Here is a 20,193-nt window from a genome sequence, read left to right on the forward strand (position 1 = left end):
AAGAGTGCTAAGCACTGACTATATTTCATTCATTCTTTCTGCATTTAATGAATGCCTGTTACGTGACTGCCCCTGATTTAGGCACTGAGAGTACCTCAGTGAACAAAATAGCCTAACATCCCTGCCCTTTGGAGCTGACATTCTAGCATCTGCATTAGACAAAGAATCTAAGCCAGGCGGTTCTATTTGGTATCATATAAGCCAAATATGAACAAGAGGTCAAAAGAACCAGAGTTAAATAATATAAACATAGGTCTTAAATCTGAGAGAAGTCCTTTGGATGTGGTGACAATATGGTCATTAATGACCAATGGTGAACGGTTTCAGAAGAGTGTTACGGTAGAAACTAACCTGAGGCATGAGGGGGGTGGTGAGCAAGCAGAGAGAATGAGGTATAGACCATCCTTTTCACTCCTTGGCCCCTTGGGCTAAGATTGCACATAGATTACTCTTTCTAGAGAAAGAGACAGAAACAGAGAAAGCAGTGTTAAGAGAATTTGTTTTTATAAGGAAAGGTGCCATATGGGCATGCTGGTGGACAGAGGTATAAAGGTAGTAGTCAGGGGAAAAAGAACACTGAAGATGCTCAAGAGAGAGCAGTGAGTACCAGAATGAGTGAGGACTTCTGATTATAGTCAAGACAGAATAATTAGAACTGGTTTACCCTCCCACCTGAAATAACCAAAAAAAACCCCCCAAAAAACCCAGATAAAATATATGAAACAATTTTCAAGAAAGTGAATGTCAAACAACAAAGGTTACTCACCCCTGAGAGATGAGAAACAAATGAGATAAGCCCTATAATTGCCTCCTCTTACTGCCTTGAGAGACTTCCCAGACTGTGGCACAGTTCCATTGGGAACTGAGGTGGAGCTTGGTGGACTTGCTGCCTTGAGGAGTTGGCACTGAGAGTCAGAGAGACCAAGGCAGCTAGAGTTCATAGGACACAGTACTAAAAAAGAGAGAGTTGTACAGAGAGAGAACCTAGAGATCTGTAGAGGGTCTCCCTTGAGTATTCAGTGAAGTATTTAATACATGCACATGAGGAAACTACTCAAGGCTAGGGAAAGAACCCATGTGAAAGAGCTAAAGGGAACAGTGCCTGGTGTTCACACAGGGCTGCGAGTTACGTTTGTTTCCACTAGCTGGACTGGGAAAGTTGTAATTCATGAGATACTATGTAGAGTATTCAGGAAGGTCTTGCCTGGGAAACAGCCCTAACCTGAGCACTGCTCCAGACCCACCTAAGAAATCATATTAAGACTAAAGGCTTAGTTTCCTAGTAACTTTAATGCATCCCAGAGCAAAGCTGTGTAAGATTTACAGAAAACAAAATCTTCTAGCACTTAATGAGGTAAAATTCTCAATGTCTGACATTTAGTCAAAAATTACCAGGCATGCAAAAGGCAGAAAAACATGATTCATAATGAGAAGAATAATTAATCAATTGAAACTGACTCAGAACTGATACAGATATTAGAATTAGCAAAGAAAGACATTAAAACTGTTGTTATAACTGGATTCTATCTGTGCATAAACTTAAGTGGAGACATGGAAGATATATATATTACAAAAAAAAGACCAACATAAAATTTCTATGGTGGACTACTACGGTATCTGAAATGTGATATGCGCCAGGTAGGATTAATGGCAGATTAGATGTTGCAGGAAAAAAGATTAATAAACCTTGATGGCATTAGCATTAGAGATTAGACAAAATAAGGACAGAAAGAGACAGAGAAGAAAATGCAAAGAGCATCAGTGAACTGTGGAACAACTTCAATTCACCTAAGGTATGGGTAATTGGAGTCTGCTAAGATGAAGGGGTGGAGAAAGGGACAGGAATATTTGAGGAAATAATGGCTGAAACATTTTCACACTTAAAGAAAACTATAAACACCAGATTCAAGAAGCTCATTGAACCCCAAGTACAAGAGACATGAACAAAACTACACCAAGGTACATCATAATAAAATTGCTCAAAAGCAATGATAAAAAATGGATGGTTAATTTTGTGTGTCAACTTGGCTGGGCCATGGTGCTCAGATATGTAGTGAAACATTATTCTGAATGTTTCTGTGAGAGTGTTTTTGGATGAGACTAATATTTAAATCAGTGGACTTTGGGTAAAGCAGATTGCTGTCTATATAATGTGGTTGGGGCTCATCCAATCAGTTGAAGGCTTGAATAGAACAAAAGACTGACTTCCCCTGAAGAAGAAGGGAATCTGCATCTGTTGATCTTCAGACTTGAATTATAGCATCGTTTCTTTCCTGGTTCTCCAGTCTCCCAGCCCACCCTGCAGGTTTTGGAATTGCCAGCCTCCGTAATCATGTGAGACAATTTTTTAAAATAAATATCTTTCCATCTGTACACACACATGGTATTGGTTCTTTTTCTTAGGAGAATTATGAGTAATGCAAAGAGAAAATCTTAAAAGCAGATAAACGATGTTACAGAGGAAAAAAGAGAACAGTGGCATCAGACTTCTCCCTGGAAATGATTCAACTGAGAAGACAGAGAAGTAGCATCTTTAAAGTACTGAAGGGAGAAAAATTATCAACTTATACCCAGCAAAAATATCTTTCAAAAAGAGCATCAAAATAAAGACTTTTTCTGACATGCAAAAGCTGAAAGAATTTATTGCTAGCAGACCAGCATTATAAGAAATGTTAAAGGAGGCCTTTCAGGCAGAGGAAAAATGATTCCAGATGGAAACCTGGCTCTATACAAAGGAATGAAGAAGTACCAGAAAAGGTGACCACATGGGTAAATATGTAAAATTTAGTTCTTATTATTTAAATCTCTTTAAAAGATAATTGTTTAAACAAAAATAACAACACAATATTGTGAGGTTTATAACATGTAAAAGTAAAATACGTGAGAACGGTAGCATAAAAATATCATGGGGAAAAACGGAAGTACGCTATTGTAAAGTTCTTATGTGAAGTGGTATAATACTTGAAGGTAGACTTGTGATAAGTTAAAAGTGTACTATAAACTCTAAAGCAACCACTAAAATAACAAGGAATGGTGACCAATATGGCAACAAATGAGAAGATGGAATTATCAAAAATAATTAATAAAAGATAGGAAAAAGAGAAAAAAGGGAACAAGAATAGATGAGACAGAAAGAAAACAAGTAGCAGGGTGATACGTTCAAACCTAACCATCAATAATCAAATTAAATGTAAATGGTCTAGACTCTACAGTTAAGAGGCTGAGTTTGATAGAATTAGATTAAAAAAGTAAGATCCAACTGTATGCTGACTTAAACTTTGAGTATAAAGACACAAATAGGTTAAAAGTAAAAGGATGGAAAATTATATATTATGCTAATAGTAGTCAAAAGAAAGTTGGAGTGGCTATTTTAATATCAGACAAGGTAGATTTTAGAGCAAAGAATAATACTGGGGATAAAGAAGTTCATTTCATAATGATGAAGAGATCATTTAATCAAGAGGACACAACAATGCTAAATACTTATGTATCTAATAACAGTTCCAAAATACACAAAGAAACAAATGGACAGAACTCCAAAGGGAAATAGACAAACCCACAATTATAGTCAGATTTCAATACTTTCAGTTATTGATAGAACATAGGAAGAAAATAAGCCAAGATATAGTAGACTTGAACACTATCAGCCAACTTGACCTGATTAACGTTTATAGAACACACTACCCAACAACAGAGGACATGTGGAACATTTATTTACCAAATTAGAACGTATCTGAAGACATAAGACGTCTTAAAAATTTAAAAGGATTTAAGTCATACTAAGTGTGTTCTCACACCACAGTGGAATTGAATTAGAAATCAATAACAAGGAGATTCCTGGAAAAACCCCCAAATATTTGGAAACTAAATTACTTTTAAGTAACCCATGGATCAAAGAAGAGATCAAAACGGAAATTATGAACCATTTTGCAGTGGATGAAATACAACACCAGAATTGGTTGGATGCCGCTAAAGCAGAACTTTAGGGAATATTTACAGCATTAAACCTCTATATTAGAAAAGAAAGGCCTCAAATCAGTGCCTCCAGCTTCCACTTTAAGGAACTACAAGAAGAATGGATTAAAACCAAGTTAAGCAGAAGGAAAGAATAATAAAGGGGCTGGCCCCGTGGCTGAGTGGTTAAGTTCGTGCGCTCCGCTTTGGCAGCCTGGGGTTTCGCCAGTTCGCATCCTGGGCGCGGACATGGCAGCACTCATCAGGCCACACTGAGGCGGCATCCCACATGTCACAACTAGAAGAACCCACAACTAAAATATACAACTATGTACGGGAGGGATTTGGGGAGAAAAAGGGGGAAAAAAGAAATAATAAAGATTAAAGTAGAAATCAATGAAATAGAAAAACAGTAATGAAAATCATTGAAACCCAAAGCTGGTTCTTTGATAAAACCAGTAAAATTCATACAACTCTAGCCAAATCAGGAAAAACATCAAAGAAGACACTAATTAACAATATCAGGAATGAAGAGAAGTTACATTAATATAGATTCTATAAATATTAAAAAGATAATAAGAGAATATGATGAACAACTTTATGCCCATAAACTTGACAACTTAAATGGACAAATTGCTTGAAAGATAAACCATCAAAGTGGATTCAAGAAGAGAGAGAAAACCCAGATAGACCTATATCTATTAATGACATTGAAATTATAGTTAGAAAAAGGGAAGAAAACTTTTGAAGTCTAGTTGGCTTCACTGGTGAATTCTATCAGACATTTTAAAGAAGTAGTAATGCCAGTGCTACACAATATCTTCCAGAAAATTGAAGAGGAGGGAAAACTTTCCAACTCCTTCTGTAAGACCACCCAGTTTAAGGGCAAAACCACACAAAGACATGATAAGAAAACTACATACCAATACCCCTTGTGAACACAGATGCAAGAAATATAAATCAAAAGTTACCAAATCAAATCAAACAATAGTATGTTATTATTAGGATAATATATCACAATCAAGTGACATTTATCCCGGGAATGCAAGGTTGGTTTTACATTCAGAAGTCAGTAAATTTAATTCACAATATCAATAAGCTAGAAAAATGTGTGATCATCTCGAGATGCAAACAAACAGCGAAAAAAACATCGATTTCTGATTTTAAAAACTCTCTACAAAATGGGAACAGAAGGGAATTTACTCAAGTGTTAAAGGGCATCTAAGAAAACCCTACAGCTCTTGTCATCCTTAATGGTGAAAGAATTTTTTCCCACTTGGATCAAGAATAAACATGGATGTCTCTTCTTAGCACTTCTGTTCAACGTTGTAGTAGAGATCCTAACCAGTGCATTAGGCAAGAAAAAGAAATAAAAGGCTTCCAGATTGGAAGGAATTAAGTAAAGCTATCTTTATCTGCCCATGACAGAATCATCTATGCAGAAAATTTGATGGAATATACAACTTTGTACCAATAAATTAGAGATGGCTGAAGTGAATTGGAGCGGAAGGTTTTGGAGATCTGAAACCTTGGAGGATAGCTTTGGTCATTGAAATATAGGGAATGTTGTCCATAAGAATAGAAGCAGGGAGAGTGTGGTAGACAAATGTTAGCTAAGTATTGAATCCATTGAGATAGGTGAGCAAACTCCCTGAAAGTTGGTAGATGGAAATGCACAACTCCATAGTATGTAGAAGGATGTCAGTACTTCAGATGGGAAGCTATTAAGAGGTGGCTATGGTAAAGTGATCTAAAAGCATTACAGGAAACCACAGTTAGTGCTAGGCGATAAGGAAAAGGAAAACTCTGTTTGCTAGCGTAAGGAGGAAGGAAAAATGTGCAAGAAACCATTGGAGCCTAGAGAAGACTTTTCTTAACAAAGCTGAGGTTCCATATGATTCAATGAGAGGACTCTGTAATGAGGAAGGCAGGGTAGAGTTAGGCATGAGACATGAAGTAAGGTTATAGGAGAGAAAGGGTAGATGCTTGTTGGTTGAGTCTCTGTTCGTTGAAGCTAATGAAGATGGGCAGGAGGTGGGATAAATGAATTAGTGATGACAGAGAAGGGTGGAGGATAGGCAACAGAGAAGAGCCAAAGCAGGCAGATTTTCAGTTGTCAGTGATAACTAATAACTAAAAACCAGTCAGCGCTAGAGTTCCAGATAGCCATCGCTGGCATGTTCAAACTTACTCCCGAGTTCTTTTGGTTGTTCATATCAGGCATGTGTGTATATATATATATAACTGAAGAAGAACAAAGGAGGTGGAAGGAATTCACTAAATTAAATAACAAAGCCCAGTGGCAAGAAAAGGTAGCTAGGAGAAGAAATGAGGAAATCAGAAAGCCACATACACATGCGAACATTCAATGTGGAAGATGGGAGAATAGTTGCAGGAGACCTAAGCAGGATAATTTACAAAGAAAAAGATCAATGGACTTAACTATAAAAAAATTTAGAATTATTGGAAAGCTAAAATTAATAAGAAAAATAGAAGGAAAACAATACTGTTGAGAAATGTTTGTATCAGATACTACAGATAAGAGTTTATGGCTGTCCCTGTTACAGATTTCCATCATATTTGCAAATAGTATCTAGAATCTAATTGTGAAGTCCACAGAGAGATAATTCATAAAAAGAATTAATGGCAAACAAACAAATGGAAAAGGTTCAACTTTACCAGAAGTTCAACTTCACTAGAGAGTAAACAAGAAAATGTTAGTTTTATATGTAAATTTACCAAAATTTGTTTCTTTATGATAAGACCCAACGCTAATAAGATTGTAGTGGCATGCACTACTGGTGACATTGTGATTGTTGTTGTCCTTTTTCTGGGAAAGCAATTATTTATATAAATCAAAGGTTACCAAAATATTCACATTCCTTGACCAAGTAATTGTATTACTGAGAATTTATTTTAAGTGTGTAATTTCAAAGAAGCTATGTGCACAAAGAAATTTCTTGCAACATTTTATATAACTAAAACTTTAAAGTAATTTAAACTGTAGCAAGGGAGTTTGTTAATTAGATTGTGGTACCTCAATTGAAATCATTATAGACTGGAAAAAATATATAATCTTCTATAGAGGAAAATTAAATTTACATTTATTTAAAAACTTAAACCATACAAAACCATAGTTTTGAATTGAAAAGCATAAAAGAACATGTAAAAATAACAATGTGTTTTGTCTGTATGGCCTAATTACGTGTGAAATTTTCTTCTTTTAAATTATTTCTCTATAATATTTTGATGATGTCAAGCCAATTAAAAATGAAATATTTGTTGAAAGAGTTTGGAACAGTTGAAAAAGAGAATCTCCCCTGAGAATTGGTTTCTTAAAATGAAAACATATCGCAAGAAAGGTATATCCATCTAATTTCAGCAAGGCAAGAATGTCTGCGTTTTCTTCAGAAGGAAACGGAATCCAAACTTTATTGGATTGTTAACTTCAGCAATCTTTTACCTTTGACATACTTTAAAAAGATACTTAAATTGTCAAAACTCAAAGGGCCAAGAAATGCTCCAGAGAACAGCAGGTCCTGCTGGTAGAGAAAGAATAATTGGGTAGCTTGTATCTTGGTCTAGAAACAAAAATGAACCCTGTCCAGAGGGAATTCTTTGACTGTGTATGCACAAGGAATTTGTTGATAAAAGGGGTTGTTAACCTGTATATTACACAAGTATCACTTTTTTTCTTTTTAAACCAGAGGAATGGAGTCTAACAGCTCAGGGTAATATATTGATGTAACATGGAGAACAACCCAGAGAAAACTGAACACGTGGAATTGAAAAAGGTTGAAAATATCTTCTAGGGTTATATATTACTACGCTTGAAAAGTTGTCAAGTAGTATGTCATTGAGTTAAAATAGAAAGAGATCAATGATACTTTGAAAGAAATAGAGGAAAAGTTCATGAAAATTTGAATGAGGTATTTAATAACTTTAGTATTAGCTGCATATGTGTTAAGTCAACAAGAGAAACACGTTAGAAAGTCAGGTTTTGGTATCAGCTAAAGCATTGTGTTTTATAAACGCCAGTAGATTAAATTTCCTCTTATGATGTTGAAATCATATTTAGAAGAATTTCACTAGACTATTGTCCAAACATCACAAAACTACCATGGCATAAATCATGCCCTTGGTCCAGGTTGAGGCCACCAGATCTGTGGAATGTCTTTCCCTGCAGTGGTTCTTAGAGTGACCCAGGGATTTCAGAAGCACACACCAAGTGTCTCTGTGCGTGTGTTCAGGCGTGTGTGTGTGTGTTAGAGGGGTGGAGGGAAAGTTGGTGTGTAGGTCCAAGGAAAATACTAATGTGTTCCACACAATGAATAAAAATAGACTAGCCTCCCTCCCCAAACTAATTTTGTTATAATTCCAGGAATGCTTTCCCTGCATAAAAAATTTCAAATCCATCTCTCTTGTATCACAGATTTTGTTGGATTTAAGGACTAAAAGACAAAAACTGAAAGTCTACGCAAAAAATTATTTCCCCAAAGAGTTACTAAGTCATATATTTATTAAAATTTGTGGGGTTAAATCTTAGGGGAGGTTTCAGTCTTACTAATAGAGCTTAGATAGGCCAGGAAAAAATGACTGCGTAACTTAGGCTTCAGCCATCAAATTGTTTGAATGGAGTCTGGGGAGACCTACCCATGAGGCCTTCAGCCAAATACTAGAGGCCATTGATGACTGACTCAGTTGTTACTGTTATTTCCTCCTCCTTGTTTAATATAAATAATAGAATCCTAATGTTAGAGGAAACTTTAAGGAGCTAATCTAGTCCACTCATTTTGCAAATAAGGGATGCAAGGTCAAGAGAAAAAGTGGCTGGTGAGCTGAGAGCTGTGGCTAGGGTTTCTAGACAGTGCTGTTGTCACATCAGCACACTGACTTCCTGTGGACAGCATCAGAGGATGCTTATTTTGTGAAGAAGCAACAGAGTGAGCATACTGTTCTGGCTGACTCAGTTGGCCATTTTTCGTCCCCTCCTAAATTCCTGGTTTTATTAATAATGTCTATAAAAAAGCACTTTCTAAACTCATTGTTTTATTTTTATTCCATTAATAAGAAAGCAGTGTAGTATAAACCTGAGAACACTTATTTTGGTTCTTTGTGTTGGAATATTTATATAGGAGGGAAAATAAATTAGTGGGTTTAGTAGGAGATATGTACATTTTTCCAATCAGCTCCATCAGTATTTAGACTCAAAATAGGATAAAATAGTATGAATCTATCAGCTTGTTGGTTTAGGGAGGAGGTGCCATAATGTAGAGCTCTGATGGACTCTGGTGACGAGACCTGGGTTCAGGTTTTGAATATAGCACTTAGTAGTTTTGGTAAGATACTTAACCCCTCTAGGCTTCCCTTTCCTCCTGGGATGGTAGTACTGACATTATCTTTAGGCTTGTTTTGACAGCTAAATTAGGAAATAAAAATAAACCCTTAGCACAGATCTTTAAACAAATATTGACATCCTCTTATGTGCCTAGCACTAGCATACAGGATACACTGTACTGTTTTTCCATTATGGATCCTTATAGTCTAGCTGGGGAACAGACATAAAAAAAGGAAACTGATGTGTAATTACAGCTGTGAAAATCACGTGGGAGAAGTACTGAGTGCTGGAAGAATATGGATCTGAAAAAATCAGCGTATTTCAGGAACACCAGAGAAAGCTTGGCTGACGAGGTGAAGTTGAAACACCACCTGAAGGATAAAGAGTTTGTCAGAAGTGCACAGAACTCTTATGGAGTAGTATGGAGCAAAAGCCCTGAGACGGAAGGAACATAGCTTGTTTTAGGAACTACGAGTATAAATGGGCGGGGAGGGGCGGGGCGGGGGAGAAGGTACAAAATAAGCCTGAAGGAGAGATCGCTAGGGTCTTGTTAGGTCTTGTGGACGATACCTGAGTAGGGAGAAGCTATCAGAAGGTTTTGTCTAGGGGAGTGATGTGGACAGATGTGCATTTCAGGAAGATCACTTCTGCTGATGTGTGCAGATGATTGAGGAGGCCGGTAACAGCTGCGAAGTGTTTAGTTAGGAGGCTCTTGCAGTTGTCCGGATGGTGGTGGTGGTGGCTCGACTGGAGTTGTGCCAAAAGGATGGAGAGAGGTGGGCATAGTTGAGAACTGTTTAGCAGATGGAACTGACCAGCTTTGGTGATTGATTGGTTTTGGGAGAGAGGAAAAGGAAGTGCTAAGGAAGACTCCAAATATTTAGTCCTTAGAAGTCCTCGATAAATGTTTGGTTTTGGTTGCTACTACAACAACGCTTGTGTTTACCACTGCTATCATTATGTATCAGGGCTTGAGGCCACGCGTGATTTGGACTGGGAGAAATTTAAAGCATCCAGTGGTTATTTGGTGACCATTAGTGTTCTCGATTTTTAACTTCATTTATTTAAAAAAATGCTTTATAGCACTAAGTACCATCTATTCTCGTTTACAGTGAGGAAACTGAGGCACAAAGGAATTAACTAACTTGCTTAAAGTCCAACAGTTAATAAATAGTAGAGCCAGAATCTGAACCCAGACATTCTTGCTCTAGAGCCCATGCTATCGAGTGTTTTTTTATTTCTCAAAGTAACCCTTTGAGAAAGATATTTTGATGGTTTGACCTTTATATCCATACTAAATATGATACTAATTTCACCACTTGACCTCATCCAGCCCAACGTAAGGAAATAAAATATAGTTGATCTGATTAGTTGCCCTTCCTGATTGCCTTTCTGGTGAACTGAAAACATGGCTTTAAATTTTAATTCTTTTAATCCTTGCAAACATTTAGAATGATTCAAATAGGAAAATCTTGTTTCTTTTCCATGAATAGTATATTTTCTTATTTTCTAGACTGATTATCCAGTCTTCATCCTCTGAACATTCATTACCACAGCTATACTGTAAAAATAATATGAAGACAGCAAAATGGAAGACTTGTATATACCTTTGCAGTATAAATCTAGCCACACATGTTCTATTTGGAGAGAAAACATTTATGAGTACTCTACAGAAACATTTATATGCCTATAAATAACATTGCTAGGTTACGTTGCTTAGCGTGAACATTTGAGGACATTTTTGTAGTCAATTTATTATGATGTCTGTGCAAGGATTAAAGATAGTAACAATGATATAATCTGCCTGTTGGATTAATAAATTTCAAAGGTTGTATTTTGCATATGGGCGCAGCAATTTCTGGAAGGATATTACTTCCCTTCGGATGCCTGCATATTGTCAGCTTTTAGGAATCAAAGTAGATTAAACATTGCTATTGTGCTCCATAACTGTGTCTTTTTCAAAGTTGGGGCCTGTCCCGTTTCTCTGGAAAATCCATACTTGAGTTATCCTGAAAATAACCACTCATAGACTTTTTATCATTTGCATATGGCTTTTCGTTTTTGGGATTTCACAATCATTGACTTTTAATCCATCTAACACCGCTGTGAGGGAGGTAGATACAGTCGAGCATCTAAGTCTCCTGCAGGCAAATCTCGGTGCCAGCAGGAGTACTGTGATTGGCGCTGACTTTCCTTAATGTCCCAGAGGCCAGACACCTGGAGAGGCTTTCCACCAGACACAGGTAGATGCCAGTGTTTCAGCCACATGAGGCTGCCTCCTCACTCCTCCTGCAATTTTCCTAAGTTTCAGTGATGGCCTGCACCATTAACCATAACACTGTACCAACTGTGTCATTCTGCATTAAACCCACACAGGAAGGGTATGTTTGGGAAGATTCTTAGAGAGCCAAATAAACATTTACCGTCTGTACAAAAAATTTCAACTGTTCACACTTCCATCCCAAGAACAAGGTACTTCTTATTCAATGGTAACATTTTTAGGTCCAAATAAGTACTTAGATTAGTAAATGGACACCCCGGCTGTCTGTCTTAGGAATTTATTCGGGCAGTGAGTAATATATTCAGAAGGTATGTACACCTGATGATTAAATCATCAATACAGCATCAGTGAAATATAATGCCAGCAATCATGTATTGTGTGCTTATTGGTACCAGGTACTATGATAAGCTTACTACATACATTATCCCATCCTTACAACAAACCCGTGAGGTAGGTCCTATAGTTCTCGTTTTACAGATGACAAAGCTGGTAGGTTGCCCACAGCCACAGAGTTATTGAAACCTAATTCTGTCTGACTCGAAAGTCACTTTTTAGCCATTACACTGTTAAATTACATATTTATTTCCTTTTTTATAAAATAAAGCAAAACCCTGTAAAAGAATTGTGCTTTTTCACGTCTTTCTTTATATCTTTTTACCTTTCCGAGCACTTATCGTACCTTGCTTCCAATGAAAAGTGTTTCTGTGTCTTCTCTTTAACTCTGTTGATAATTTCTTGAAAAAGGGACTGTGTTTAATTTATTTCATAAGTGCATATTAAGCAACGTTTAAGACCTTGACTTAATCAGATGCTCAGAAATGACTGAATAAATTAACTTGTAAAAATTAGTGGGACTTTTAATAGAAAAAGAAGTATTTGGTGAAACTTTCGAATGAAACAAAAGAATCTCTCTTCTGTTTAAGACTTCCAGATGCCAGTTCTCCCAAGAGTCATTGCTAGTTCCAGTTTCTTGTGGATTCTTTCAGAAATAATTATTGCATATATATTTGTGTGTGTGTCGGGGGGGGGTCTCTGCACACTCACGTATATTGCAACTGATATGCTTTTATCCTAAAACCTATGATAAAACTACACTCTGAATATATTTTTTATATTAGAAATCATTGATTGCATGTATTATAAAATGTTAGCCTATGCATAGATGGATAATTGTGATTGCACTTTTAAGAAAAATGTATATGTGGCATTAACCATGTCTGTAAAAGAAAACACTAAAATAAATACTAAGTAATTCTAATATAAGATGGTTCTAAGTTACCTTAATCTCGAGGGTTGCTGAGTTATAATGTGGGAGAAAATTAACTTCAGGAATTAGATGCAAACCTGGTAGGTTTAATATTTTCTTTGAAGTTTCTCTGTGCTTCCAAATGTGTTTGTTACAACTGATAAAAATTCACAAAGTCACATTATATATTTAATTAAAGAATAAGGCAATATTTTGAAGAAAAGGGTTATATTTTGCTATAATAGATAACTATGTTTTGAAAAATGATTGAGGATAATATTGGGTTATCAATTTATCTTGGAAATTATGTGTTGCTTGTGTAAATATGAGCTATGAAAAGTAACTCTTAATCTGCCCAGAAAAGAGGGTTTGAGCATCTTATGCATTTTTAAAAGTTAAGTTGCTAATTCTATTATGTTTCTGTTTTCTAATTTTAGGTTTTAGTATAAAAGCAGTGCCATTCCAGAATGCCATCTTGAATATAAAAGAACTTGGAGGTATAACATTTAAAATCATTTCTATGTCCAGCTTTAACTTTACTAATTCTGTGTTAATGGGTTACATGTAATTAAAACATAATTTACTATTCTAGTAGGTGATTCATTTTTACCCTTTCTCTTGATAATACGTTTCCTAGAAATGTTTCTTTCTCTTTCCATGTTTTAAAGGCTGTTGAAGAGTTCTAAGTTATAAACTTTGTTTTCTTTTATTTGAGTTAGAGAATTGTACTACTGGTGCCATTTCATACACTATATTCTTTGGTTTTACTTGCTCAAAAATTTATTCTTGAATGAAAAATATGAAGAGAATTTTAATATAATCATAGAGAAATAAGCTATACCTTACGCAGGGCAAAGAGCAGTGTTTCAGAATAGTTTGCATTTGTACTGCAGGTTTTACTGCATTAGATCTTTTTAGAATGTATTTGTTCCGATAATAAATCTTTGCCAATGGATTCTTTGCTGGTCAAGCACATTTATTGGATAGGCTGTACCCCAAACTATACATCACTCAGTCTTTCATTACACTCTCTGTCTGGGATTTTTTGGTTGTGTTCTATGTCAGTCAGGCTCTTAACCCATGTAAATAGGTTAACAAAGAAATCAGTCAATTCAGTGAACCTACTAAATTCTCTAATGGCACAGGAAAATGGTAAGTGCTCTGGAGTTCAGTATAATATTGGTGAGTTTAATGACTTAGAAGAAACTTCTCTTCCATCTCTTTAATCACTTTGTGATATCGACCTTACCCTGTTTTTTTTTTTTAAGCTCATTCTAACTGTGACCTATTTGTAACTTGATGAAATTGAAACACAAACTTTATGCCATTTTAATAGTGTTTGATGCCTTCTTATTTTTATCGCATAATGTGCTAGCGGTCTTTTCAGGTGTTTGTTATAGAGAACTGTATCTAACACAAATTTACTTCTGTTAGTCTGCTTTATAGCTCCCTTTGACTTTTATAGCATTAATATTAATCATTAATCATTAATATTAAAATTAATCAACCATGGTTGATAAATTCTGATTTTCCTTTAACACATTTGGTTTTGTCGTTTTGACTACAAAAATAAAACATGAAGCTTCTTGTAATAGAATAATTTTTCTATGTAAAAATTGTAAAAGACTATGTTCTTTTAGGTTGACTATGTTAATATTACTTTGTGGTTTCAGGTGACTCTCTGCTTCTTGGTGACCATAGTTAGAGTCAGAGAACATATTGTGAAAGTCCATGGAATCAAAATGTGTGGTTTGAAAATTCTATTGATTTTAAACATGGATGATACTTAGTAAGTATTTTATTACTAGACTAGACAAAACTTTTATTGAACATCCTCCAGGTGTAAGAAACTGTTGATTAATTGATAAGGCATTTAGTATAGATGTTTAGTTGGATGATGTAAATAGTGAATGTATGTGGACACTTAAAGTGAACACTTCAAGGGATTTTTATAGCCTTGACTTTGTACCATTGAGATTCAGTACAATAAAAGATCAAATTAGAGGATGGGGGGTATAGGGTGAGAATCCATCTGTTCCCAAGCAAGGTTTAATTTTACTGAAAAATTGTGCCCTGACAATTGCTGAAATGGAAATTACAATGGAGAGGATACCATAGGGTTTGGTGGTAATATTTTAGTTCACGCCTACTGTGTGATGAGGTTGAGACCTAGGTGAAAGATACAGCTTCCGGGACTGGGACAGGTACTTTAGTTCCAGGCTAATGATATGTGGTTTTTGGCGTGTGGTATTCTACTCCCTCAATTTTAATAGTTCTGTTTTCAGTTGAGAGACAGTCTCAAGGAGAAGGCGATTTTCTAAGTGAAATCGAATTGTGCATCCTGTTTCGCATGCTCAGAGGCAAGCAAGGGAGGGAGTTCATCCCTTGATTCCTTTATTTAACACTAATTCACTAATTCCTTCATTTAACAAATAGTTTTTGAGGGCCTGCTCTGCCTAAAATAGGACTGGGCGCTAGGATATGTTTCACACAAGAATGCCTGAAAAGGAGGCTAACACATGTAAAGAGTGTAGCTTTTCTAGGATTTGGAGTCTATCTTACATACCAAGAAGCTCATTCCAATATAAGGCATATGGCATTTAGGGAGAATTATGATCTACTGAAATCAAGTTGTTTGGGAGCACGTTGCTTGGCGGAGAATTTCTAAGTTCAGGAGGAAAGAGTTGAGTGTTGGAGGATCAATGTGTGAAGATATGAAACCTTTATTCACCTGTAGAGGGTTGCTCAGAAGACAGGTTAATCAGAGTTCAGTTGAGTTGTCAATCCAGGGAAAAATTCTGAAATCAAAGGAGAAACTCAAGAAGATAGGTATAAAGATAATAGATATTGACAGCCACAACATGGTGGAAGTGTGGGATGCTCAGATTATTCTGCTTATCCTGGGCCATCAGGAGTAATTCAGGAGATCAGCATGGCCCTCCTTCTCCACTAACTCCTTCCGGTACCCATTTCAGATAGTTCTAAGGCTCTCCATCACACCACCTCTCAACCGTAAGTTAAATTTCTCACTTCTTCAAAATCAAAAGAGGCGTGAACTTATGATCCTTATCTAGTAAGAAGGAATGGTATGGAATGAAATAACAATGACCAATGGAGTTAAATTAAGTGAAAATCACTTTGGGAGATCTTAATAACAAACTTTATGTGTGTTAAAGTGATAGATGTCTCTCTGTGTGTGTATGTGTGTGTATATATATATAATTTACTTGTATAACATATATACATATATAATTCTATGTTCTTATCAATTTTATTTTTTATGAAGGTGTTTCCTACATCTTTCACCTAAAAATTCCTGTAATTCTCATTCACATCGATTTTTCGCACATGGTCTTTCCCTACCTTTCATGCAATCATTCTAGCACAATCAATTGTGTGTCAGGCGTGATTCTAGGAGCAGGGAATAAACAATACTTAAAACACATCCTCTGTATTCAAGGAACTCATGGTTCAGTGATGGAGACATTCATGTAAACAAATATTTGAAATTAATGAAATGTTTGAAAATAATGAAATTAAGGGGGAAAAATACATACAAGGTAAGGGATGACACAAAGGTAAACATAATGAGTCCAGCCTGATGGTATGACAGGCGAGTTCTGTTTTCACTATTTTGAGAATGACTTGTTCTCCTTAACTTACTCATCACACTCACCAGGCTGCCCTGATTATGTGAAATTGGAACTCTAAATTTTCTTCTATTTTTTCCCCCATTCCCATTTCTCTCCCCTCACACATTCTCATCTAATCTTTGCAACTTTGTGCCTAGAGAGTAGATGCTGTTATTATCTCATGAACAATGAGATACAAGACACCTAGACACAGAAGTATCGAGTGACTTGATGAAGGTTATTTGGAGAAGTGCTTGCACTATATACAGAACATTTTATCCAGTGGCTGGCACAAGAGATGTGCTCCCACGTGTTATCTGCTGTTGCTTTTATCGTTATTGTATGCACAATTTAGAGTCTTCTCATGTTGGTATGATTTTCATTAACACTGTATTGATAAAACATGAACGCCTTGTTCTCAGCTCAAAAACTTTTATAGGACTTAATCTCTAATTATCGCAGCCACTTTTGTCATTTATTTTGTATCTCTTACTCTGTTTATTTAGAGGCCTTTCAAGTCAAAATCTTGTTCAGTTATGGTTCTTACCCCAGTGCTGTAGTCATGCTTCCCTCCTCTGATTTCTTCAAGACTGCATTCTGAATCAGTCTCACCTCAACTTCCCAAACTATCTAGAATCTTCCACAAACATATCGTTTTCATGTTCTTTTATTCTTTCTAATTCATTGATTCAACAAATATTTGCTGAGTACGTATTCTGTGCCCAGGCTGGGTTCTAGAAAGTGGTGGTGCTTAGATTTCAGGACAAGCCCAGTGCCCTCACAGACTGGACATGAGGGGAGACTCTCGTTGTGTACTTAACTTCTCTCCTTGATTAAAGCCAAATATTACTTCTTATAGGCCTAGAACAAATTTCTAGGTTAATCCCTTCTGTTCTTGAAGGGACTTTTTAATACCATCCAGCGAGGCTGAGTATGAATTCTGAACCCTGCAAAGGACGTTCTGTAGTATTGCTTGGTGAGCTTTTTTTTCCTGCATACTCTTTGATTTGGAAAGTTTCTGCTGAAACTTATCTAAATCCTTTCTCTTTTAGTTTTAATTAATTACTTTTACTTTTAAGATACCTGGCAGGATCCTGCATAGACAGAAAGATAAATCTTTCAAAGAGTTTTCCTTCCTCCCAGTGACTTATTTCAAAGCCCAGCCATTCTCTGTGCTTCTAGGCAAGTCCACTTTCCTGTATCTCTGTTTTCTCAGCTGTAAAGTGTAGTAACAATAGCTTCTACATCATATAATTCTTGTGAGGACTAAATTAGTTAATGTAGGTCAGGTTGTTAGAGATTGCCTGGCCCATAGCTAACATTTTGGGAAGATTCATGTATTATAATTATACCGTTACTCTTTCACACCCCCCTAAAAACACCTCTCCGTAAAGGCTTTTTCCCAAGGTCTCTAAAAATAACACAAATCATGTATTGATAGCTTTTTCTCTTTGTGGTCATGCCTCTCTCCCTCACAGCCAAGGTGATCTTGCTCTCCGTTGTGTTATACCTGTTTAAACTGAAAACTTGCTGGGAAGGGCCCTCGCTGGAGCCTTGTGGCTAACTGCTTAGCAAATGTTTTGGCACGACACCTGCATCAACATTGAAGGTTCTTGTCCCTCCCTACCTTCTTGCCTTTCCTTCTCTTTTCGGGTTCCACCTGAAAAATGTCTTCTGTCTATCATAGTGCCTCTTAATTGCTTTCATTCTGTCTGACTTCTGTATTTGAACCACATTACTAAGGTAAGTGAAGCATCTGGCACTTAGCTGACTTGAAAGCCGTGGTCACACAGCAGTGACATCACAACTCTGATAATTTTTCATTTTAGAAATTTCCAGTTCTTGAGTCTACAAACAGATTTTTATGCAATCTTGGATATTTTTCTCTTGATTTTGAAATTTCGTTTGCAAATTGATAGAATCCAGAGAGGAAAATTTTACTTTTTAGCATGTTTGGATTGTTAGCATTTATTGATAAGAATCCAGACATCATAATATTCCCTTTTCTTTTCCTAACTGAATTCTGGAAGCATGATGGGTTTTGTCAAATGACTTGTTTTCCTCCTCTAATATTCTAATGAGTTATGTCTGAGTTTTTCCCCCACCCCCTATCCCAGCCACCATTCCCACTCAGTATACTTTTTGGCACTTTTCTCTTCCCATTTGACACTGGGAAAGGCAAAGAAAAGCTAAAAAGCAGTTTGCTGTCTTTTGTGCTTCAGTGTTCATCGCTGCTGCTTGTCAATCAAAAGGAAAGTTCATGAAGATTTTTGTTTGCGCTTAATTTTTTCCTCTAAAGAAAAGACAACTTTTCTTTTTCAGAAGGTGGTGAGAGTAGTGTGGACAGTGCAAATTGTGTTCATTTACCCATTTCCTTCAGCCCGTGCAATAGTGATTGAATGATTTTTGAGGATTGTCAGCTAAGCCATTTTTTTAAAGGTTGCTTCTTTCAGCAGCCAAGCTGTTATATGAAACAGATGTTGACTCTGTCCTGTTCCTTTGTGTGCCTGGAGGAAAACGCCTCCTCCTCCTAGTGAAAGGTGCTGTTTCTTTGTATCCTGCTAGTTATCTTCGGGTGCTGTTAATCTGTCCAGTTATTTGCATTTCTTAATTTCTCCAGAAACTGTACAGGGCACACTACTTGACAGGCAACCCAGGGGCCACTGTGGCCTGCTCCTTTTAATTTCTGCTTTTTGTACCCACGCCATTTGATGTCTTTCACTAAAATGAAGCTTTCTTCCTTCAGAATCTTTTATGAAAACTTATTTCAGAGGGAAGGCTAACTCTTTAATTTTTATCTGATACGTTCTCACAGTCCTAAGTATATTATGATTATTCCCTCCATATCCTCACTATTACCTCCTATTAAAAAATTCACTGTACTCACTGGCTCTGAGAGTCACACTATACAACAAAGACGGAGGAGGAATCAAGACGATATAAACCAGTAAATTAGTTGTATATTGGAAAAAGCAACAGTATAGGCAGACAGGCTTGAAGAGGTTATTATGGCCACATTGCTTTAAGGGGACAGTGGAGTTGCCTAGATTTGTTGCGAGTATAGGAGAGAGCAGCTTGTCATTTGAGAACTGTTTTAGACATCTCCAAACATGAGTTTCTGTGGGAGAGGTGGCAAGAAAACATGACCCTGGCTGGCAAAGGAAAGTGACAGTACAGAGCGGGGGCCCAAGTAAGGCCATGTCCAGAGAATACCTTATGACTGTGCCATGAGCTCAATTACTGTCAGCTACACACAAGCAAACATGCATTTTCTGCATCTGTTGTATATTTATAGGGAAAAAAATGTGATTCAGCAAGTAGAGTGTCCCTCTCTGCATTTGAACTTCTTGTTGTTGTTTTCTTATCTGTAAAATGTAAGTTTTAATAAATCATCACTATTTATTTCCTAAGGGATTGGGCTGGAAAAGAAAAGTTAAATTGCCTAAGGATCCTCAAGAGAGATGCTTTAAGAATAAATGGTGATATTTCCACTAATTCTCTTTTTATAGTTGTGGATCCAGTGTGATATGTAATATTGAGTGATAGAAACTTCTTGATATAGAATTGTTTCCTTATCTAGGAAAAGAACCAGGACTTTCTGGAATGGGAACAGCCAGTTAACTCCTGGCTCTCTGAGCTGTGTACTTTCTCACTTAAGCTTAGGCTATACTAGGGGAAATGATATTGGTATAAAGCCAAGTCACTTGGATGTGAGTTAAAAGGCCACAGCTATCTGAATTGG

The 20,193-nt window shown here is 36.5% G+C and overlaps 1 protein-coding gene across 10 annotated transcripts in view; it reads left to right on the forward strand.

Annotated features, from left to right (window-relative positions):
• The window catches only part of ARL15 (ARF like GTPase 15), a 401,193-nt gene that overhangs the window by 146,540 nt on the left and 234,460 nt on the right, over nt 1–20,193 (forward strand). For 8 of the 10 annotated variants that reach the window (XM_008530975.2, XM_070587596.1, XM_070587597.1 and 5 more), the window contains one exon: nt 13,257–13,316. The exons of the other annotated variants lie outside the window; for them this stretch is intronic. In XM_008530975.2, coding sequence (XP_008529197.2) covers nt 13,257–13,316 — 60 coding nt within the window. The remainder of the gene's footprint in view (nt 1–13,256; nt 13,317–20,193) is intronic. 10 annotated transcript variants of the gene reach the window in all.

Source organism: Equus przewalskii, chromosome 20 (assembly GCF_037783145.1).
Source record: "Equus przewalskii isolate Varuska chromosome 20, EquPr2, whole genome shotgun sequence".
Lineage (NCBI taxonomy): Eukaryota > Metazoa > Chordata > Mammalia > Perissodactyla > Equidae > Equus > Equus przewalskii.